The sequence below is a fragment of the Panthera pardus genome, unplaced genomic scaffold (assembly GCF_024362965.1).
Source record: "Panthera pardus isolate Hobbes unplaced genomic scaffold, ASM2436296v1 HiC_scaffold_12, whole genome shotgun sequence".
In the NCBI taxonomy this organism is placed as follows: Eukaryota; Metazoa; Chordata; class Mammalia; order Carnivora; family Felidae; genus Panthera; species Panthera pardus.
In genome coordinates this window covers 42,172,335-42,196,307 of record NW_026526677.1, presented here as the reverse complement: position 1 = coordinate 42,196,307, position 23,973 = coordinate 42,172,335, and the positions used below count along the sequence as shown (strand labels likewise).

The following is a 23,973-nucleotide window of genomic DNA, read 5'->3' as shown; positions in this document are numbered from 1 at the left end:
CCAGGTTCCTGGAGGACACCAATGGCACTTTGATTCATTAATTGAATGCTTACTATGTACCAGATACCTTCTGACACCCAGCAATATAGCAGTGAACACAACAGAAAATTCCTGCCCTCATTGAGGTCATATTCTACTGATAATAATAGCCAACACAGGATAATACTTTCTACGTTCAAGACTATTCCGACTACTTTACATGAACTTACTTAATCTCCAACACAATTATTATCATCTCCACTTTATAGACGAGGAAACTGACACTCCAGATTACATAACTTGCTCAGGATCCACAAGCTAGTAAGTAGCAGGGCTGGGATTCAAACCCAGGCAATTCAGTACAAGACCATGCTCCCAAACCTGGGCCAGAACCTCTCGATACTATTTTCTCTACTCTGCCTTACTCATTTGGTATACGGTGTCCAGGCCAGTGCTTGGCACACATACAGTGCTCAGGAAAAGTCTGCTAAATGAAGGGACCCTTGAATGACAAATGCTAGTTACCCTGAGGCACCCACTCCCTATCTTGTCCCCACCTAATCCCAATTCACAAAACCCCCCACGTCTTCCCTGACTCTTCCAACCCCTGAATTGTGTCCTCCTGGACATTCCTCTCCATGCTGCCCCCACACTATTTACCTGACACTTAATGACATACCACTTGACCATCCTATCACATAAAGCTGTGCAGATATCTTGCTTCACCAGCTCCCTGGGCTTCCTGACATCCCCCAGAGTAGAACAAATATGGTGCCAGTACAAGGCAAAAATGGATACACAAACGTTAAACTGAATCCAGACTCCCCTCTCCATTTTCTCATTATCACCAGAGCTATTTCTCCCCTTGCCCAGGAGAAGCAAGTCAGAGCTTGGGTCTGACACAATCTTTGCTGCAACTATATCCAAATTGCCTAAACCATCAGCTGTAACAGCCAAGGTCATAACTAGGATACAGCTGTGGTTAAAAACAGCAAGTAGAGGTGGACATTTTTTAACCCTCACCAAAATGCATGTATCAGGGGGGCACCTGGGTGGCTCAGCTGGTTAAGCATCCGACTTCGCCTCAGGTCATGATTTCATGGTGAGTTCGAGGTCCACAATGGGCTCTCTACTGTCAGCGCAAAACCCACTTCAGATCCTCTGTCTCCCTCTCTCTGCCCCTCCCCCACTACCTCTTTCTCTCTCTTAAAAATAAAATAAACATTAAAAAAATGCATCGGGGGGACCTAGGTGGCTTAGTCGGTTAAGCAACCAACTTCAGCTCAGGTCATGATCTCATGGCTCATGAATTCGAGCCCCAAATAGGGCTCTGTGCTGACAGCTCAGAACCTGGAGCCTGATTCAGATTCTGGGTCTCCCTCTCTCTCTGCCCCTGCTCCGTTCATGCTCACTCGCTCTCTTTCTCTCTCTCTCAAAAATAAATAAACATTAAAAAAAATTTTTTTTTACTGCATCAGGATGTTCAAAGCCCTCTATAGAAAATGCCTGTAACCGAGAATCTAAGTTGGTCAGTACACAACTACCTTCTGTAGAAGTCTCTGTGGGATGTAAATCAAGGAATTACCCAAATATGCTTGGACCAGTCAGCCATTGCAGAGAAAAGCCATTGCAGAGGAAAGTGTTCATGGAAATACTTGCTAAAATTTACTGAACTATATTATGCTCTGGGAATTGGGTATTTAACATGTCCATACTTCCTCAACCTACAATGGAATTATGTCCTGATAAACTCATAAATTGAAAATATTGAAGTCAAAAATGCATTTAATACATCTAACATATCTAAAGCCATAGCTTAGCCTAGCCTAACTTGAATGTACTCACAACACTTATGTTAGCCTACAGTTGGGCAAAATCATCTGACACCTATTTTTATAATAAAGCCTATTTTATAACAAAGTGCTGAATAACTCATGTAATGTATTGAATACTATGTCAAAAGTAAAACACACACACACACACACACACACACACACACACACACACACACAAATGGATCTATGAGTACAGAATGGTTGTAAGTCTATCAGTTGTTTATCCTCATGATCTCGTGGCTGACTAGGAGCTGCCCAGCATCACCAGAGAGTGTTGCAATGCCTATTGCTAGCCCGGGGAAAAGATCAAAACTCAAAATTCAAAGTATGGTGTCTATGGAATGCGTATCACTTTCCCACCATGGTAATGTCAAAAAATCACAAGTTGAATCAGTATAAGTCAGGGGCTATCTGTGTTATTCTCATTTAACCACTACAAAAGACCTACAGGGCAGATACCAGCATTTGTTCCATTTTGTATAGAGGTTAACTCGCCTGAGTTCCACATCCACAAAGTTGGATTGCCAAGCCTATGTGCTCAACTTCAACCCTGTATTTCCCTTACCTACCTCAGCACAGCCCATCATGGAGCATGATAGAAAAAGGCCAAGCGGGGCTCAGAGGGATCATCAGGACTCCCAATTAAGGACAGCAGGGAATGATGCCTGCCCTGCCGCCTAACACCTGTGTTGTGTATTCCCTGACCTGCCTGAACCTCATATTCCTCATGAGTAAAATGAGGATCAGATAAGATAATACCTACCTCATAGGGTTGATAGAATTAAATGAGCCCATGTCTGTTCAGCCCTTAAAACAATGCATGTGGTAAAAACTAAACATTTGTAAAATAAGCAAATAAGGGCTCAACAAAAGCAACTGGCTTCTCAGTGTGACAGTCCCTCTGTCCTAGCACTCAGCTTACTGAACCCCCAAACCAAGCCAAATCCAACATAGACCTTAAAGAAAAACCAAATGCTCAAACCTTTCCATGGACTCAAGAAGGCAATCAGCACCAATCAGTCCTCCTAGCCCCAAGGAGCAGCCTTGAAAGGCCCAGTGAGATCATTGCACAACACAGTTATTACATCTTAAATCACTAGGCTCCTAAGACACATGGAGCTTTTGAAATAAAAAGTGTGCTTTGGATTCTAATTTAAATATCTATCTATTCACAGAATAGGAAGCCAATTACTTTCCTCTCCCCCAAAGAATTAATATCCCCTCTGAGTTTTATAAACCATCTGGTGCCAAACACACAAACACGTCTACACGTTTTCAGGTGAGGAGGGCTAAGAGAAGCCGACTGAGTGCACTCCAGCTCCCACCCACACACCAGGGCTTAAAAAAATGTAATTATTCAAAGCTTCGGTAAATGGATGTAATTTCAGGTACCACCAATTCCATTTAGAAATGCGTTAATGGGTGCAGTGATTATAGATATTTAGCTTCACAGCATTCATCTATTTTTTTTAAATCCTTAGGTCAAATTGTGTTGAGAAAAAAAAATGTCTCTGAACAATTTCATGGGCAGGGAAGGAAACCTTTTCCCCTCCCAGGGACCGTGATCACGGATTTTGTGGTCCGTTTCCAACCCCAATTTACTCCCAGCTCCAATCAACCCTCTCTCCTTTGTATGTCTGCCAGTGTCAAGAAGGTCATGCCAAATGTCAGATCAACCAACCCACACCAATTTGGTCGAGTATTGGCTCTGTGCCTGACGCTGTTCCCAAAGAGCCGGCAAGCTATTCATGACACTGAGTCACAATCTTGCCCCTACTCCATCTCCCCCAAGACCAGCTCAGGGAAGACTGCAACACCAGACACCCCTACAACTTCCTCATCATCACTACTGTCTGCTGGGACACATTTGTTCTCCCACCCAAAGCAGCATTCCCATTTCTCAACTTAATTGCAGCCTGCTTGCCTGCTCTGGCTTTCAATGCCAATCACTCAGAACAACTCACCCCTTACTCCAGGCCTTCCTCTGCCCTCAGAAGGATCTCTAAGTGGTCATGGGGTTCTGAGATGTGGATATGCCAACCCACCCTCACCCCAAGCAGATGTAGTTACCACTCAGTGGTCACCCGCAAGACCAGCCCTACCTCCTACCTCTAGGACCACCGGCATCATCTGGGCAGAGGGGAAGAGCAGCACATTCCCAACCTCCATGGAGGAAACCAGAGGCCCACCAGGGGCCAGGGACCTACTCTGGGCAAGAGCGTGGGCACTAACAGACAGCAGTACCTACCGACACCTTCTCAAGGTCCTTCCCCCAGCTTCATCCAATCAGTTCCAACAGAGGGCCTCCAGTAAATGAAAGGGCTCACAACCTGAGCACCTACCATGTGCTGCAAGAGCTGCAGACAGGCCATCACATTAGATTCTCAATAAATTCCCAATCATGCTAAGGAAAGCAGCATTATCATTATTGTACAATATCATCATTGTGGGGAAGCTGAAGCTCTGAGGCGTTTTCATTTTCAGTGTCCATAGAATCCCCATGGAAATTGTAATGATGCTGATTTCCAGTCCCCCCACCCCAAAGTTCTGACTCAGCATTCTAGAACAGTTTCTACTTCATGTCTACCCTCACTACTCCTTCATCAAATGCTCTAGTAGAGAACCAGGGTTATTACCTAAAAAAAAAAAAATTAAAAAAAAAAAAAAAAGAGCTAGATGCCCTACCAGGCAATGCAAACAGAAATACTAACATCTGGGAACCCTCTCACCAGGGGGTGGGGGTGGGGGATGAAAGGGTAGTATATCAAAACTGCCATTTGGAAAATGTGCTGATCATAAGTACGAGAAACCTATTCATTTTCTCTCTGGTTGGACACAGCCACACAGTGCTTCAAAGATGAAGAATCATTTCTTTGATATTTAGCACCATTTAGTGCCCAGCTTCCTTTTAAAGACAAGTCTCAACAAGGAAATACAATTCTCCCTCCTGCTAGTCTGATCTTAGGAAATTTCTCCAAAGAGAACAAGTTATAGTTCCTCTGCTGACTGTGTCACACTTCACCACGGGAAGGGGCTTCCTTTCTAGGAGTAAGAATAATAGTTAATTCTTACACAGCACATGTGGCTTGCCAGGCACTAAGTCAACAGTACAGCTGTATCCCATTCTATAGATGAAGAAACATCTGAAGACACAGAGAGGTTTAAGTGATCTGTCCAAGCTGGCAGCAGAGGCAAGATTTCAACCCTGGTATGCAGACTCCAGAATTCATGTTGGATAACCCCTGACATGGCAACAGGATTTGGGGGAACCCCTAGGACAATATCTCCAATTACTCCACTCTGCTGAAGCCAAGCTACTAGTGAAGGGTGTTATCTAGGACCAGTCCCTATGCCTCAACTTAGCACCAGGCTCTTCAAGATGCAGACAGGCACACACATACGTCACCTTCACCCCCACCCCCTAGCTCTTTCCAATTTCTTCCACTGGCCTCTCTTGCCTTGGACTGCCCACTGCTACCTGGCCTTCCTCATACTCAACCTCTGAATCTCCCCAGGGCCCTGTCCTCAGGGACCCCAGCCCCAGTCACCCATACTGAAATTGTCCAAGGTCCCTCCCCTGCTCCTGGACTGGGCACTCCTGGAGGGCAGAGATGACATCTATTTTTCTCCACAGCACCCAGTGTGGAGACTGGCAAACAGGAGATGGCTCATCAGAGTCTGGTGACTCAACTGATGAATCCTGGACCAAAAGCCATCGAGTCTGATTAAACGGCTCCTCTAGTAAGGTGCTCACCACCCCTCAAGGTGGCCCACTGGTTCCATCTGTGGACATGCACAGACAACTCAGTTTGCAACTGAAGAGGATATGATTATTGCAAAGGTTACTGCACTGATGTACAACATTGCTCTGGCTCCACTGCTGCTAGGAAGGAGACTGTCTCACCTCCCCCTTCACCCACAGGGAGAGAATGCCGGAGGCTGTGCAGCCAGGTACCTGGGTAGAGGCCTTGAAAGGGCCCTCTGTCCCCTCTATCCCCGAGCACACTGCACCCCACCTGCACTGCAGACTGTTCCAGGGAAGCACAAGAGGCAGCCAGCAGCCCTGGAAGAGACTGCATGCTAACTCCAAGCTGTCAGACCTCAAGAGGGTGAGGGCTCTGCCTTGGCAGAAAAAGCCCCTGAGAAACCCTGAGAACGCTGACTGTGACGCTGGAAACACTCTTCTGGCAGAACCTGAAAGAGACAGCCTGGCTCTAAGAAGGCTTAAGAGGCTCATCAGCCCCTAAGCTGTGGTCAGCTGACATCTGGGGAGGGTGGGGGGTAAGAGTCTGCTCTCCCAGAGCACTAAGGGACCTGCCCACTGGCCCTGCCTTGGGACCATCCAACCCACTGATCACTCATCTACCCTGCAGGGGACTTTCTGAAGGAGGCCCAAGAGGAATTCTGCCTTTGGGTTATCGGGGAAGGTACAGATGACCAATTTGGGGGGGATAACTCTACAGGAGGATTCAGTACAGAGCGAGTGGCTATGGGGGTCAGAAGACACCATGGTAGAAACAGCACACAAACTTGGAGCCAAGATGACTATGGTTCAAGTCCCAGCTCCCCTACTGATGCTCTGGCATCAGGAAGATCTTTGAACTCCTGTCCCTCCCCCAGTCTCCACTACTTGATCTGTAAAATGAGGACAATAAAAATAACTGCTTCTAAAAGGAATGTATATATTTTTCAACTATAGAGCACCATGAAGATTATTACTGTTGACATCTGTGGGCCAGGCAGCATCAGACAATAAGTCTGTCTTTCAGCAGTCAGAGCCGATAGCCAGGTGGTCACCCAGATTAAGGAGCAGACATCTGTGCAGCCTTCTAAATGCCCAGGAAACAGCCAACCCAGGAGCATTTTCACACCTCATTACCCTGGGCTCTTGGTTTCCAGGTCCCTGCAGCCTGGACAAGGTACCTGTGGCCTTGGGACTGCATAGCCCTGATGGTCAAGGTTACGTAGTGTTGTTGTTTTTAACTAACTTTGAATTTGGAAATCATTTTAAACTTAGAGTTGCAAGAATAGCACAAGGAACCTCCACATACCCCTCACCCAGTCTCACCCATTGTTAACATGTTGTGCCATTTGTTCTATCATCCACTCCCCTCAACACACACACACACACACACACACACACACACACACACACACAGTTTTTTCTCAGCCACTTAAGAGCAAATACTTCAGTATTTCCCAAAAATGAAGACAACCTTTTAATAACCATAATGGTTATGCAGTTTTTATTAGTCCAAGTTCTGAGTTGAGTCCTATAGTTTGCATGATCCTGACCCAGGCAACCCCAGTTTGAGGACACCAGATTTCTCCATCAGCAGCTGAATGTAATTAGTACTTAGAATGCACATTTCTACCCTACCTCATAGCTGTGTACATGTACAAAGAGGGGCTCACATTTATTGGGCATTTACTAGGTGCCAGGCACTTGCAAAACCATTTACATCAATTAATTCATGCAATCCCCACATTTATCCCTATTTCATTGGTGAGGAGAAAAGGCTTGAAAGGAGTAGGTAACTTACCAAGGACAGGGAGCTGTAACTGGTGGGACTGGAATTAGAATCTGGGAATCTGGAGCCCATGCACCTGCCCATGCACGTACCCACTGCCTCTTTAAACACACTCCCACCACATATACAACCCCTATACATTTTTCTTCATGATTAAGTTGTGCTATGCTTTGGCTTCCAGGAAAACCTGGCCAGCATCCAGGTGACCGGGAGTAGGCTAGATGGGAGACAGAGGGGTGGTCTGGCACAACTCAGTTCAGGCAAAAGACGACCTGAGATCACAACAGCTGCTGATGTTGTCTTCCTTGGGGCCTGTACATTCCTCTTCGGAGACGCATCACTCAGAGAGACTGGAAGACCAATGAGCAGTCTCCCTACACTTCCCTGTCCCTTAAGACTGAACAGGGGAATTGGTGTACCCAAGAGTATATGTTTCTGTTTAGGAAACCACAAAGCCATACGACAAACATGATGCATCTTGATCTTAACAGAAAATACAGGAAGGAATTTTATAGTAAGTTAAATTGAGGGTAAAGTCTACATGGAGTTTTGGATAGTACCCACATTTTGAGGACGTTTACTACCATCCAATCTCCCAGGCAAGTTGGACTTCATCCTCTTCTGTCATTTGTCTGTGGTTGAAAAATCTGAGAAGCCCTTGTCTGAGACAACGAATTGTCCACCTCTTCTCTGAACCCTGAAAAGGCTGACCTAACACAGCATGCAGCTTTAGGAAGTCATTTTACCCCTCTGAGCCCACTTTTCTGCATGAAAAAAATGCAATAATTGTGAGCCTCCAACCAGATAACATTCATGAAGCACTCTGTAAACAATGAAACATTAACCCAAAACACTTCTCGTTTCAGAAAATTGAAACAAATGTTTCGACAGCCACTTAAAAACAAAAGGCAAATAAAACCATATTCCTCCACGTTTCTCCCTCTGCCAATACTTATGCAAGACACCATGCCAGTTTACTGAGCAGAGAGATTCAAACCCATGCTCTCTTCTGAAGAGACAGGAAAACGGGAGCCAACACCTCATTAAATCACAAAATAATCCACATTGTGATGTGCTTTCTCAAAGAGGCTCCTTTTTCTGAAGCCCTATTTTAAGAAGCCCACAGTTTACTCCCATAAATATCGAGAGAATGGACAAAGTTATATCAATGCACCTGAAACCTACACCCACCCTCTTCACACACACAGCACTGTAAATCCGGAGTAGCACCTCTCCCACCATCCACCCCTGTCCTTTCTCTGAAACACATCCCTCCCAAGGGTAAAGAGCCTTAATAAAGAAGCAACTTGCAACTGTTTTTCTTAAAGAGGTTTTCCCAGATCTTTTCTGGGATGGTTTTGAGAGCGTGATACAAATCACAGCTCTTAATCCTTCCTTCTGCTTTCTGCACAACACCACCGTTGTTCCTTATACACAGGACCTAACGTTTCAATCCCTGCGCCAGTTTTCACTCTTGATAAAATAACCAGGAAACGAAACGTAAAGTGTGGGGTTATGCCAAAACTTGCCAAGCTGGGAGAGCCTTTTCTTAACTTTCAACAAGAGGCTTCAGAATTTCCAGTTTAAGTAGATGTATGCTGCAGTTTCACAGAAATTCTTTACACGATTGTTGCTTTCTGGTTTGAAATAAAGTTTCTGGGACTACTGTTCCCAGCGATGAGAAAGATGACAAATGAGAAAGATGGCATATAAATGAACCAACAGGTTGGCACTGTATAAGACAAATTTTATTAACATGAAGTCCAACATTTGTCTGGGGAGAAAAATGTGGCAGACAAGATAGACTTCTTCCCAGAGGGGCCTTGAAAACTGTCCCTTGCATGATGGCATAATTAAATCTCAAGAGGGCAGCTGCCTGGCCCTTCCAGTATTCACAGACTTTTCCAAAGGGCCTTCTATACCTGGTGCCTTACAGCCCACTGAGGGTGGGCTGATATTCTGTCATCCCTGGTTCAGCCTTCATTCCCCAACTCCTCTCTAACTTTCAGAGAAGGGGCGGCTGGGTGGCTCAGTCGGTTAAGGTTAAGTGTCTCAACTTCAGCTCAGGTCATGATTTCACGGTTTGTGAATTTGAACCATCAGGCTCTGTGCTGACAGCTCGGAGCCTGGAGCCTACTTCGGATTCTGTGTCTCCCTCCCTTGCTGTCCTTCCCTGCTCATGCTCGCTCTCTCTCTCTCTCTCTCAAAAATATTAATTTTTTTTTAAATTTCAGAGAAAATGGGTTTGCCGAATACAAAAACACACTCTAGATATTTAGCATTATCTCTAGAAGAATAACTCTTCCGAAGGAGTTTAGCTTAAGGCCTTGGCTCAGGCCTGATCCCCACTCCCTGCCTCCCTGGGACATGTTCTTAATTCCCAGCCACCTAGAGCCCCAAGCCCCACCCAGCCGTCCTGCTCCTCATTCCTGTCCAGGAGAGCCTGACCACCAGCACTCTTGCCCTGTGGTGGGTCAGAGCGGGCATGGTGGTGGTGGCTCAGTGTACAAGGTCATTACCCTCATATTTGCATTCAAAACATGGTATTCCACAATATAGAGATAAACCTGAGAGTCATGATAATAATTTAAATTTTTATTATTTGTTTTTACTTAGTATGACATTGAATAGCCAATAAAAAATTCCATGACAAGTTGAGGGGAAAACTACAGAAGAAAGGAAAAAGTTTTATACTTTAATACATTTAAAGGCACCTTTTTCTGGCTTTTTGAACAAGTGACCCTGCACTTTCATTTTGCACGGAGTCCTGCAAATCATGCAGCCAGGACCTGCTGCAGTCCAAAGGGCTGGGGAGGGGAAAGTCGGTCTTGCTTCAAGCCTCAGAAATGTTTTTCCCATTAGCCTCACCGGTCTCACTTGGGCATGGGCACCCACAAGGAGAATGGCACCTACATAGGCTGGCCCTGCAAAGCTCCAAAACTAAAACTGAGGAACCTAAAGCTAGAAGAGGACACCAGGGCCTGGCAACCAGGGAGGGAGACAACCAGCAAGGGAACACCAACAGATATCCCACTCTCCAGATGCAGAGCATGAGGTTAGAAGTGAAGAAGCCAGAGGAGGCCAGATCCTACAAGCACTGTTCTTGACAACAAGCATCTACATCCGAGAAGCCTGGGATCCAAGCACCAGATGTAACAGATATAGTTCTGGGCTGCTTCGCATCTTTTACCTTGCCCAGTCCCCCCCCCAAACCCCTGATCTCTTCCCCAACAAGGAGTTTTGCAAGACCTGGAATATTTACTAAACTCACTGAGTCCCTCAAAACATTACTGCTTCAATAAATACCAAGTGCCTACTCAGAGCCCAGAGCTGGGCTCGGTACCAAAGTCTGAGAGATGCAGAACAGGATACCAGCCTTCAAGGAGCAATCTTGGCACAGGCAGGGTCGCCAAGACCCCTCCTCTCTGCCATTCATTCTCTTTATCAACTCAGGACCTATTCAAAGACTGCTGTAAGGAGAAGCCAACCCACAGGGTGCCACAAAACCCCCAAAGACCAGCCCAGTGTAACATTCTTGCATTCAAGGCCTGTTCTAGAACTTTACTCTCTGGGGTCTCACGTTTGAAAAGGCTGTGCCTGCCAAACTGCTTTTACTAATTAATAATTAATGTCTTCCATTGCTTACTAATCAGACACTTGCACCACTACCAATCAGCTCAGGAAACCAAGAGCTGCTGCCTTTCTCAGGTACCTCAATCCTCAGTAAAAGCAAAGAAGAACTCTGGCCCTGTGAGCCTTGAACAGCCTGACTTAGAGCAATGGCACCTGGCACAGGCTCCTTCAAGTATCAGTGGTGGCTCTCACCTGTGACCTGGGGTCAGAGCTACCACCACTGCTGTGGTTATTAGAGACTGAAGACCTACTTTTGGTCCCAGGTCTAAGCACTCCAGCCAAATCACTGAACCCTCATGGACCTGAGTTTCATCATCTGAAGAACAGGATAATCTCTGCTCTTCTGCTGCTACAGGCATCAAGTAAGAAAAGGTACCAGAAAAAAACCACCTGCCCTTTGCTTTTGGAATGCCAAGATTACTATGAGTTTCCACATCAGTAAACTGGGACTAGTAATAGCTCCTACCTCAACAAATTGTTGTGAAATTTAATCACATAATAGTTATAAAACAGTTCTTGGAATTTTTCAGACTTGAAAAGAAGAGGCTATTACATAATTGCTACTACTATTGTTGCTGTTGCTGTTAATGACACTATTATCTCCATTAATATTATATCTTGCTACCTGGATGAGAGACCCATGGGAAAGTAGAAAAGTTTTAGAGAACAAGAAGCCTTCTTAAAAAGGATAGTAGCATCACCAAGTCTAGAACTGGGGGAACCAGGAGTAGATTCCTCTTATGTTTTGCCTCTAATCCAAAAGTGAACCCAAAGTGCAGAAATCAAAACCAAAATGTTCTGCCTTAGCTCAAGTTTTTATGGCTTAAGAAATGTTCTGTGGGGGCACCTGGGTGGCTCAGTCAGTTAAGCATCTGACTTTGGCTCAGGTCATGATCTCACGGTTCATGGGCTCGAGCCCCGTGTCGGACTCTATGCTGACAGCTCGGAGCCTGGAGCCTGTTTTGGATTGTGTCTCCCTCTCTCCTACTCTCTCTCTCTCAAAAATGAATAATAAACATTAAATTTTTTTTAAAAAAATAAGAAATGTACTGTGGGGGTGCCTGACTGGCTCAGTTGGTAAAGCATGAGGCTCTGAATCTCAGGGTCCTGCGTTCGAGCCCCACATTGGGTAGAGATTACTTTAAAATAAAATACTCTGGATTTTCTCATGTACAGCAGGGCTAAAGAACCTGGATTAAAGAAACGATTTTTAAAAAGAAGAAGCAATGTACTCTGGAGGGTATCAAACATCTGCTAAATATCAGGAGCAACTGGTGGATCCTGAAAACCTCACACAACTTTCCAGACCAAGGATCCATTGTGGGGGGGGGGGGGGGGTGGAAACCCAGCTGTTCCAATGCTCCCTCTCACTGAGCCATATTAGACAAGGATACAAAAAAAAAAAAGAGCATTCAGAAGTGATCGTGGCAAATCTAAGAAAGCTGACTGACTAAAGCAAAGCATTTTTTATGTGAGGAAAAGGAAAACAATCACTCCCAATCCCTTAAATCTCTCTCAAGAAGTTGTCTCAAAAGGAGATAGGAAATACAGTCAGCTGCCACAGTGTCCCAGCCTCCCATATGGCTGGCCTTTGAAGGTAGGGGACCAGACAGACACTGCTTTCCCCTAGGCCTGGGAGGACCCTTGGGGTGGGGAGCCAGGACTTGCTATAGGATAATCACTGGGAACTTCACAGAGTTACCACAGAAGAGTCAGCAGAAGAGATGAAGGTCGGGAGGCTGTGGTAACGGCTGATAGAGTCCTACCCAGCCCTCAAGTCCCCCAACTCAAGACTTAGCCTAGTACTCCATGGAAAAGACAGATACCATCAGACAGGAACACCTACCTCTCCCCTCACTGAACCTATCAACCTCCCAGCATGGGCTCTGGCATGGACAGTCCTTCCTCCCGTAAAATGGGTGAAAGGCCCTATTCCCAGCTGGGACCAGTGAGACTTAAGCTCTGGATCCCTTCCCATTCATCCCCTCAGAAACACTGCTCCAGCAACTGTCCCATCTCTTTCCTACATCATCCACTTCTCCCTCTCTCCTGGATCATTCCCAGAAAAACACAACATGCTCTATCATCTCTCACTAAAAAAACAGACCCCCCCCCACCTCAAACCTACAACCCCTCTAATCCTCAGCTAATGTCTCAACCCCACTTCATAACCAAACTGCCTGAAAGATTCACCTATACTTATGGACTCCACTTCCATACCCCTGTTTTCTCTTCCACCTACTCCAGTCAAATATTGTCCTTCAAGCTTCTGTGACCCACTCATTCTACTGGGTTTTCTGTTTCCTTTGCTGGATCCACCTCTTTTCCCAACCTCTAAATGCTGCTATGTCCCAAGGCTTAGGTCATCTTTTCTGTCTACACTCTCATTCAAGGTGAGTTCAGTTAATCTTGTGGCCTTGAATACCAGCTATAATACTTAAATATAGCTCTTCAATCCTCTCTCTCCTGAGCATCTGACTAGTTGACATATTCATATCTCAAATGTCAAAACAAGATCTCATGCTCTCCTCCACTCCAAACACTCCTCCCCACAGCCCTCCCATCTCAATGATATGAGTACCATCCACTCAGGTACTTAAGCCTCTGGGAGTCATCTTTGACTTTTCTCTTTCTCTCACAGACTGCATCCAAATCATCAAGTCTGAATCTGACTACTTCTCTTTCTCTCCAGTACTACACCCTCATTCAAATCATCATTAACTCTTGCCTGGACTACAGCAACAGCCTGCTACTACTATCCTGCCCCTACCAGTTGCCCACCTACATACAGTCCACTCTACAGCAGGTAGAATGGTCTTTCTAAAAATGCAAATCAAATCACATTGCTCCCCTGCTTCAAACCCTCCAATAATTTCTCGCTGGGCTTAAAATAAAGTTTAAAGCCCCTTCCTCTGGCTCTACACCATTTAGCTCTTTCCTATCTGTAACCTCTTCTGTTGCTACTTTCTCCTTTGTTCACCACATTCCAGCCACACTGGCCTCTCCACTCTTCGAACTTGAACTTGAAGCTTTACAGCCCTTACTTTAATAGAACTGACTGTTCTATGGGGCGCCTGGGTGGCTCAGTTGGTTAAGCGTCCAACTTCAGCTCAGGTCATGATCTCACGGTTTGTGGGTTCAAGCCTCACATCAGGCTCTGTGCTGACAGCTCACAGCCTGAAGCCTGCTTCATATTCTGTGTCTCCCTCTCTCTCTGCCCCTCCCCTGCTCGTGCTGTCTGTCTCTGTCTCTCAAAAACAAATAAACGTTAAAAACAATTTAAAAAAAAAAAACAGAATTGGCTGTTCTCTTCTGGAAATGCTTTGCCACCTCATCAACACAAGGATGGCTCTTTCCTGTCATCCAAATTTTACCTTAAATGTCACCTATTCAGAAACAGCACTGATCTCTCAATCCAACCATACCACCCAGTCACTTGATATCACATGATGTTATTTTCATTTTCTGCACAGTAGTTACCACTGACATTATTCTTGTTTGGGGGAGGGGGGAGGAGTTGTTTAGTTTTTTTGTTTAGTTTTTTTTTCCTTATTGTCTGCTCCCTCTTCCCACTAGACTTCAAGCTCCATGAGCATCCAGATCTTGTCTGCCTCATTCATTTCTGCACTTCCAATGCCTAGAACAATGAGGAACACACAAGGAGAAATCTAATAAAGATCAATAAAATGCAGTATGAGCCACACAGGCCCACTAACTGGGAGGTTCTAAGGTTCCAGCCAGCTCCTCAACTTCTCTCTCAAACACAGAGGTGAGGCAGGACAGCAGGACCCCAGCCAGTCCCAGTGTTCACTTGTATAAATCTCATCCATCAGAATTTCAAACATCCTGCAAGAGCCCAAACCAGGATAGGAGGATCCGGGATTTTCTGTGACCATCTTAGCTTCGACTATGCTGCTCCGCTACCGACTAGCAGTGTTCCCAGTTGAAGAAAAGAATTCTGACTCACAGGCCCCCAAAAGTAAGAGTCAGACCACCGTCCAGACCTTGGCTAGTTAATTCATTCAGTAAACAAAGATTTACCGAGTGCCTACTCTGTGCCAGGCACTGGGCAAAGGATCAAAAGCTGCTCCTGACCTCATGGAGCTGACTGGCGAGCACACAGACGGTTACAGAGAAACGGGGCAACACAGGTACACGCCCAGAGTGGGAAAGTAAGGGCCACACTGGTGCTCGCAGCTGCACCGCGCCCTGGCTTACGGCTCCCCGGATTTCATCTCTACAGACCCAGGTCTAGGGTAACCTGGCTAGTGGCACAACGCTCGCGGGCTTTTTCGGAACAGCTACCGCTTGACTAGCGGAGACAAGAGTGACTGTCCCTGTGGAGCACCGGCTTTCAGAGACGCACAGTGCTCGAGGAATATTATTGGCCGATGGGTTCCCTCCCCACGCTCACCCCTCCCCTGCAGGCCCGCGCTCAGGATGGGGAGGGGGCCGAGGTTCCGACTCTCCGCCACCGTCCCAGAGAACGAGGTCGAAACCAAAGCGTCCTCTCTACTCCCCGCTCCCCTCCCTCTCTACTCCCCACTCCCCAGACCCCAGTACTCGGACCCCAGGCGCAACCCCCCACCCTGGTGGGGCACCTCCCGGCTCCGTGCGGCCCGAGACCCCAGCGGGGAGGCGTGTCCGGGCCCTCACACCCGGGCCCGAATCCCTCCCAACTACAGGACCAGCGGGTAGTTTGCGGCCCCCGCCTCCTCTGCCGGCCGGATTCCGGCCCCCCGCGGAGATACGGACCCCACCGACCCCCTCCCCGTGCCCGCCACACAACTCCAGCACACAAAACCCCACAAGAGAGCGGCCGCGGCGCTGTGCGCGCCAACTCGCCCGGGACCCGCGCGGGAGGCGGGAGGCGGGAGGCGGGGGCGCGCGGCGGGAACCGGTCGGGCCCCGCTGCACAGGTGCGAGCCCAGCGCGGCGCCCCGGTCACTCACTCGATGAAGTAGCTGGCGCCCTCCTCCGTGAAGCCCTCCTCCCAGCCGCGGGGCAGGTCTGCGGAAATGCCAAAAAGAGTCAGGTCAAACTTGGGCCGCCCGGGCGCGCGCCCCCCGAGTGCCGCCCCCCACCCCGCCTGCCCCGCGCCTACCTGAGCGGATCATGTGGCCCGAGTTGACGGGCTCCCCGGTGCGCGGGTGCAGCCAGGTCGTGCGGCGGAGCTCGTCACTGCGGGAGAGAGGTGCACCTGTTAGCGCCGCCGCCGCTCTGGGGGCGCCCGCCCGGCCCCGCACCCCTCCCGGCCCGCGCCCCCGCCCGCGTGCCCGCGTGCCCGCTTGCCCGCGCCGCACTTGATGAAGAAGACGCGGCCGTCCCGGCACACGCCGTAGGACCAGTGCTCAGGTAAAGTGTCCCGCCCGACCGCCGCCGCCGCCATGTTCGCCGAGCGCGGAGCCGCCGCGGCCGCCGCGGGGCGGGGGAGAGGGGGCGGGGGCGGAGGCGGGGGAGGGGGCGGCGCGGGCGGCGGGCCGGCGGGCTCGGCCTGCGCGGGCCCGGGCGGCGACCCGGGGCGCTCCATCGCGGCGCGCGGCGACGTCCGGGCAGTCCCCAGTTACGGCGCGGCCGCGGGAGTTCGCCGCACCGGCCGACCCGAGCGCGGTGGCCGCGGCCTTTGTCCCCGCGCCTTCCCCGCCCCCCGCCGGCCGGCCCGGGCGCGCCCGCCGCGCGCCCCTTGGCCCCTGAGGCCCTGAGGCCCCGAGACCCGGGCGGGGCCGAGGGCCGCTGTTGGGGCGCCTCGGGCAAACTCCGGAAACTAGGTGCACCCCGAACGCTCCAGTAAGCCCCACCCGACTTCCACGACAAATGTGCCTCCAGGAACTTCTGGAGTTCTTTCTGAACCATGCAAACCTAAACAGGTTCCATCCATATTCCGAGCCTCGGTGTGTTCCTTTCTCTGTAAAATAAAGTCAATAGTAAGTACCACAAGAGATCGTTGGGTAGATTCTATGAAGTTTCTATGGTGTAGAGTAATTGGCCCCTGGCCCCCAGCAGGTGCTCTATTAATGCCAGGTCAAGCGTGATTTCATTTTCCCAAGTTTTCAGCTGGGATATGAAGCAGGAGAGGGCAGGTTCTCTCCTCACACACCTCACACACTCACACAGCCCTGAAGTTACCGGGATTGTAGGCTTCTTCTGCTTTTAATTCCTGTCAAGTGACAGAAAGAGACGCTGTGGACCTGGCTGCATCTGTCTGTCTTTAGAAGAGCAGACCCTACAGTCCGGGCCTTTAGTGGGGGCTCTGGGAAGTTCTTTACATGGCTGCAGCCTTCTCATAGTCAGGCCTATGCTGGGAACTCAGCTCCTGGGGGATCCGTCCCCTGACCCCTTTGTCCAAAAGAGGCCCTTCTCCTCCCTTCACCATCCCATTACTTGTGTGCACTTAATTGATATTCTTATGCATGTGTGTGTGTTTATTGCCTTGTATGTTGTATATCAGCCCCTCCCCCCCCCCCACACACACACTAAAATGTCTGCTGCATGATAAGAGGGACCTTGCTCTGTCCCATATACTGCCATATTCCCAGTGCTTGGAACAGTGCCTGGCTCCTGTGTGCATTCAATAAATGCTGAAAAAGTGCATACAACCCTTTCCGCACTGACACCCCTGTATGCTGAGCATGAACAGAAAGGAAGCTGGGCTCTGGGAGATGTCAAGCCGAACCTTCAAGCGGCATAGGCTGTAGTTAGTGGAAAGAGGAAACTGTAGGTAGTATGGGCACTGTTATTCAGAAAAGCACCCCAGACAGGTGAAAATCAGTTGGGCCCAGAAGGACTGCTCAGGTTTGACTGAGAAGAGAGCACCCCAGAGGAGAAGGATGGGAGAGCAAACACAGGCTCATGGGAAGGGTATGGGATGTTGAAGAGACCATAAAGGTTCCCTTCCTTGAGACAAACAGTGGTATTGGGGAAGGAGGTTGGTATGAGTTACAAGGAGGAAGTGGGGGGTGGGTGGGGGCAGGGGGACACCTAGCTGGCTCAGTCTGTGAAATGTGTGGCTCTTGACCTCAGGGTCATGGGTTTGAGCCCCACGATGAGTATAGAAAATGCTTAAATATGGGGCGCCTGGGTGGCTCAGTCGGTTGGGCGTCCGACTTCGGCTCAGGTCATGATCTCACGGTCTGTGAGTTCAAGCCCCGCATCGGGCTCTGTGCTGACAGCTCAGAGCCTGGAGCCTGTTTCAGATTCTGTGTCTCCCTCTCTCTCTGACCTTCCCCCATTCATGCTCTGTCTCTCTCTGTCTCAAAAATGAATAAACGTTAAAAAAAATTTAGAAAATGCTTAAATAAATAAAATTGTTTCAAAATCTCGAAAGAAAGAAAGGGTTGGTGTGATTGTGGAGAACACTAAACACCTGTCTGAAAGGACCTCTTGCCTTTGAGGAGGTGCTTGAGCAAATGACAATAAGAAAGTTGTGTTTTTATTCTTTTCTTTTTAAGTTTATTTATTTATTTTGAGATAGAGCACAAACAGGTGAGGGGCAGAGAAGGAGAGACACAATCCCAAGCAGGCTCCACACCATCAGCGCAGAGTCTGATGCAGGACTCGAACTCACAAAATGCAAGATCATTGAGCCAAGGTCAAGAGTCAGACACTTCAGTCACTCAGGTACCCCAGTTGTGTTTTTATTCTTAAATGTTAATTTAAGATAATAACGAAATAGGCAAAAGATACGAACACAGTTCACAGAAAAGTAATACAAGTGTCTTTTAAACAAATGAAAGATACTCAAACATCTCGTAATAGGAGAAATGCAGATTAAAATTAAATTGAGAAAGCATAAGAGACTGTTAAAAACTGAGAACAAACTGAGGGTTGATGGGGGGTGGGAGGGAGGGGAGGGTGGGTGATGGGTATTGAGGAGGGTACCTTTTGGGATGAGCACTGGGTGTTGTATGAAAACCAATTTGACAATAAATTTCATATATTAAATAAAAAAATTAAATTAAATTAAATTAAATTGAGATACTATTTTTTTTAATGTTTACTTATGGGGGGGGGAGACAATGAGTGGGGGAGGGTCAGAGAGAGAGAATCCTAAGCAGGCTTTGTGCTGACAGCACAGAGCCCGACGCAGGGCTCAGTCTCACAAACCATGAAATCATGACCTGAGCCAAAATCAAGAGCTGGACGTTTAACCAACTGAGACACCCAGGCACCCCAAGATAGTATTTTTTTTAGATAACAGGTTGGCAAAAATGTGCATTGTAGAGAAAGACATTCGTATTCATTGTTGGTGGGACTACAAAATGGTTGTCTCTTTGAAGGCAATTTGGCGACAGCTATTACAATTTATTTTTTTTTAATTTGTTTTGTTTTGTTTTTAATGTTTATTTATTTTTGAGACAGAGAGAGACAGAGCATGAATGGGGGAGGGACAGAGAGAGAGGGAGACACAGAATCGGAAGCAGGCTCCAGGCTCTGAGCCATCAGCCCAGAGCCTGACGCGGGGCTCGAACTCATGAACCGTGAGATCGTGACCTGAGCTGAAGTCGGACGCTCAACCGACTGAGCCACCCAGGCGCCCCAGCTATTACATTTTAAATGCATATATCTCTTGACCTAGCAATTCCGCTGCTAGAAATTTATCTTACATTAGTGCTCACACAGAGACATAAAGACCTGTGTACCAGAGTATTCACTGCAGCAGTGTCAATAGTTACAAAAGACTGGATGCAACCTAAATGTCTATCAAAAAAGAACAGGTTCATGTGGTGATGGATGTTAACTAGACATCATGGTGGTATTTTGCAACATATACAGATATTGAATCATTCTGTTGTATACATGAAACTAATACAATGTCATGTGTCAATTATGCCTCAATTTAAATACAAAAGAATAGATAAATTATGTCATACTTGGGGTGCCTGGATGGCTCAGTCAGTTGAGCGTCCGACTTTGGCTCTGGTCATGATCTCAGGGTTTGTGGGTTTGAGCCCCGCATCAGACTCTGTGCTGACAGCTCAGAGCCTGGAGCCTGCTTCGGATTCTGTGTCTCCCTCTCTCTGCCCCTCCTCTGCTCATGGTCTCTCTCTGTCTCTCAAAAATAAAATAAAAGTTAAAAAAAATTTTTTTAATTATATTATACTCTTACAATGGGATGCTATACAGCTGTTAAAAAGAATGAGCTAGATGTTATGTACTGATATAGAATGGTCTCCAAGACATTAAGGGGAACACAAGATGCAGAACTGAGTATATGGTATACTACTATTAATATATAGGGAGCATCATGGTTGAATAAGATATCCCTTGTTTGTGCCCCACCCCCCAACAACAATAATTTAGCATCTATCCATGGACAAAAGTGCTCTTGTGGGAGCTGTGGGATCCAGCACCATAGGCCAGTGGACCTGGGAAAAGTCTCATCCACATGTTGCATTGGGAAATAGGCGTACATACGTTGGTCCCAGTGTGGACCCTGCAGTGGCCCATGAATCAACTCCCTCCCCTCTCAGCCACAGTCCAGGATCCCCTGGAAAACAGCATCTTATACAATCACTTATGGCTGAGAGCGTCTTATTGTAGAAGTCCAGGTTTCCAGCAAAGAAGTTCTAGCGTACAGCTGGAGGAAAAACACAAGTTTAGATGCATTGGAAAGGCAGCTATTAAAGACTAGAGGAGGTGAGTGCTCTTTCAAAGATGGAGAGAGCAATATAAAACTTCAAGGAATGTGAAACATGGATCACAATCATCTTTCAGTAACCAGTCTCGACATGGGGGTCTTTCAGTCTCAATCATCAGTCACAATCATCTTTCAGTCCCAACATGGAGACCTGCAATTTACCCAACAGATAATTTGAAATACCTGTTTTAGGGAAACTCAGTGAGCTACAGGAAAACACAGAAAGGCAATTTGATGAAATCAAGAAAACAGTACATGAACAAAATGAGAAGTTTAACAAAGAGATAGAAATCACAAAAAAGAACCAAACAAAAAATTCTAGAGCTGGAGAATACAATGAATGAAATGAAAACTGCAATAGACACATCAACGGCAGGATGGATTGAGAAGAGAGAATCTGTTAGAAGATAGGAACTTTGAAATTATGTAGTCAGAGGAGAACAAAATAAAAAAGATGAAAAGGAGTGAAGATAGCCTACATGAATTATGGCAAACCATCAAAAGAAATAATTTATGAATTCTGGAGTTCCAGAGTGAGAAGGGAGAAGAAAGGTTATTTAAAGAAATAATGGCTGGGGCGCCTGGGTGGCTCAGTTGGTTAAGTGTTTGCCTCTTGATTTTGGCTTAGGTCATGATCTCATGGCCCGTGAGTTCAAGCCCTGAGTTGGGCTCTTCACTGATAGCACAGAGCCTGCTTGGGATTCTCTCTTTCTCCCTCTCTCTCCTGTGCCTGTGCTCTCTTTCTCAAAATAAATAAATAAACTTAAAAAAATAGAAAAGAAATAATAGCTAAGAACTGCCCAAATCTGGTGAAAGATTTGGATATCCAAGTTCAAGAAGCTCATAGGTCACCAAATGAACTCAAAGAGATCCTCTCCAAGACATATTATAATAAAATTGTCAAAAATCAAAGTTAAAAAAGGAATCTTAAAAGCAGGAAGAGAAAAGAAGCTTATAACATACAAGGAACCTCCCCCATAAGGCAGTCAGAATCTCAGCAGAAACCTCACAGCCTCAGAGAGAATGAGATGATATATTCAAACTGCTAAAAGAAAAAAACCTGCCAACCAAGAATACTCTATTTGGCAAAGTTATCCTTCAGAAATGAAGAAGAAATAAAGAATTTTCCAGAAAAACAAAAGCTAAGGAAGTCTATCACTGCTAGACCTGTCTTATAAGAAATGCTGAAAGGAGTCCTTTAAACTGAAATGAAAGGATACTAATTAGTAGCAAGAAAACACATCAATAGATGAGTGAATAAAGAAGTTTTGAGATATCTATAGATACAGGTATCTATATCTATATGAGAATATATATATATTCTCATATATAGTGATATATGAGATATATACATATATATACACACATATATACATGTATATGTATATACATATGTATATGTGTGTATGTATATGTATGTCTGTGTACATATGTATATATATACATATATGTGTATATATACATATATATATCTCCTACAAATAAGAATAATGTATATTATATATATATATATATATATATATATATATATATCTCATACAAATAAGAATAATATTTAGTCATGCAGGAGAAGGAAATCCTGCCACTTATGACAACAAGGATATACCCTGAGGGCATTATGCTAAGTGAAATAAGTCAGAGAAAAATAAATACTGTGTGATATCACTTATATGCAGAATATAAACTCATAACTCATAGAAACAGAGTAGAATGCTAAATGCCAGAGGGTGGGGGATACGGGGAGGTGTTTATCAAAGGGTACAAACATCCAGTTTTAAGTTGTGGGGATCTAATATACAGCATGGTGGTTATAGTTAACAATTCTGTATTATATACTTGAAAGCTGCTAAGAGACTAGATCTTAAATGTTCTCACCACAAAAAAGTAATTATGTAAGGTGATAGAGCTGTTCACTAATACTACTGTAGTAATCATTTCACAATACCTAAGTATGAAATCAACACGTTATACTTGTTAAACTTACTCTGTCAACTTTATCTAAATAAAACTAATATATAAATACAAATATGTATAGTCCCTAGATGAAAACACAAGAACAGGTAAGGTGATTGTTTCAGTGATAGCAATGGGAAGAGACTTACTTTTTCTTGTGTCCCTTTTTGTACTGTTTGATATTTTTACCATTTAAAACATATACGTAGAATTGGCAGTGAGCAGAGCTTGAAGTGGCTGATGGGGCTTTGGAGATGGACAGCCAGATTCTTTATGATGACTACCTGGCGGTTTTCCTACATGCCTGTGAGAATCCCCCAGCATGAATTCCTCCTCAGAAGATGGTACACCATACACACTACAGCGATGAGCTGAGACACAGTTTCTGCCCCAGTCCTCCCACTGACAAAGCCCCCTGGAGCTCAGCTGGGACTTAACATCCAAAGAGGAAGGGCCTCCCAGCTAGGTGACTTCTTTTCAAGATGACTCCTGACCTTGATGCACACTGAACAGGACTTCAGAAAAGAGACCAAACCCTAGCTGTGAATGATGTGGATTTCTAAGATATTGAGCTCAGCAAGGCTGTTGAGATCCTGAAGACAGCCAGCAAAATCAGCACATGTGTCTGCTTCTCTCTGTACAAGTGAAGGAGAGGACTATACACTGGAGAGTTGCAACCCACAGCCCTCCACTTGGAATCTTCTGGGGAAAAGCTGACAAGGCCCCAGGGAAGCCTTTTGGGAAACTACTCTCAGCCCATCCCTGGCAGAGTGGAGTGGGGAGGATGGGGTGACAGTGAGACCCTGACCTGAGCCCACTAGCCAAATGCATCATCCGAACTACTGTACTTTTAGTGACCTGGTTTTCTAGGTGAGCTTCTTTCCCTGGATGGAGAAGGATGATGACATCTAGGTACAACCTAGCCTGTGGAGAACTCTGCTAGGAAAAGCAACTGACATTTACCAAATACCATGTTTTAGGCATTTACATATATGTCATATCATTTTCATTAGAGTATAGAAATCAGTAGAAAAAAGAATCTTGAGGCCTCCCATCCAATCTGCCTGGCCATCTCCTCCCATCTTTATATTACCAGTCTCATACACTTTGGAGATTCCAGTGAGACCCTGTTTCCCCCTCTTCTTCCTTCTCCTATTCTCTACCCCCGCCAAAAGTAAAATGCAACATTGAAGGGAAAAAAATATATGTATATTTAAGGGTAAAATAATATAATTCATCAAGAAAACCAATAAGAAATACCATGAAATTATTTCAATAAATGCCAAAAGATGTATTTGATAAAACCATCACTATTTAAAAAATTATGTTAGAATCTAAAATTAAAAACAGTGACAATATCAAATGCTAGTGAATATGCAGAGAAATTTCATCCTGGAAAATAATT

The 23,973-nt window shown here is 46.1% G+C and overlaps 1 protein-coding gene across 11 annotated transcripts in view; it reads right to left on the bottom strand.

The window, feature by feature from the left end:
- PLEKHA7 (pleckstrin homology domain containing A7) overlaps positions 1-16,444 on the bottom strand; it is a 220,662-nt gene extending 204,218 nt beyond the window's left edge. For 4 of the 11 annotated variants that reach the window (XM_053899937.1, XM_053899936.1, XM_053899930.1 and 1 more), the window contains exons 1-3: positions 16,282-16,439; positions 16,083-16,159; positions 15,931-15,988 (exon numbers count right to left, since the gene is read on the bottom strand). In XM_053899937.1, coding sequence (XP_053755912.1) covers positions 15,931-15,988; positions 16,083-16,159; positions 16,282-16,367 — 221 coding nt within the window. In that variant the 5' untranslated portion in view covers positions 16,368-16,439. Of the gene's footprint in view, positions 1-15,930; positions 15,989-16,082; positions 16,160-16,281 lie in introns of all 11 variants that reach the window. The other 7 variants (XR_008421189.1, XM_053899929.1, XM_053899931.1 and 4 more) reach the window with 5 other exon arrangements.
- Between the last annotated feature and the right edge of the window lie 7,529 nt (positions 16,445-23,973).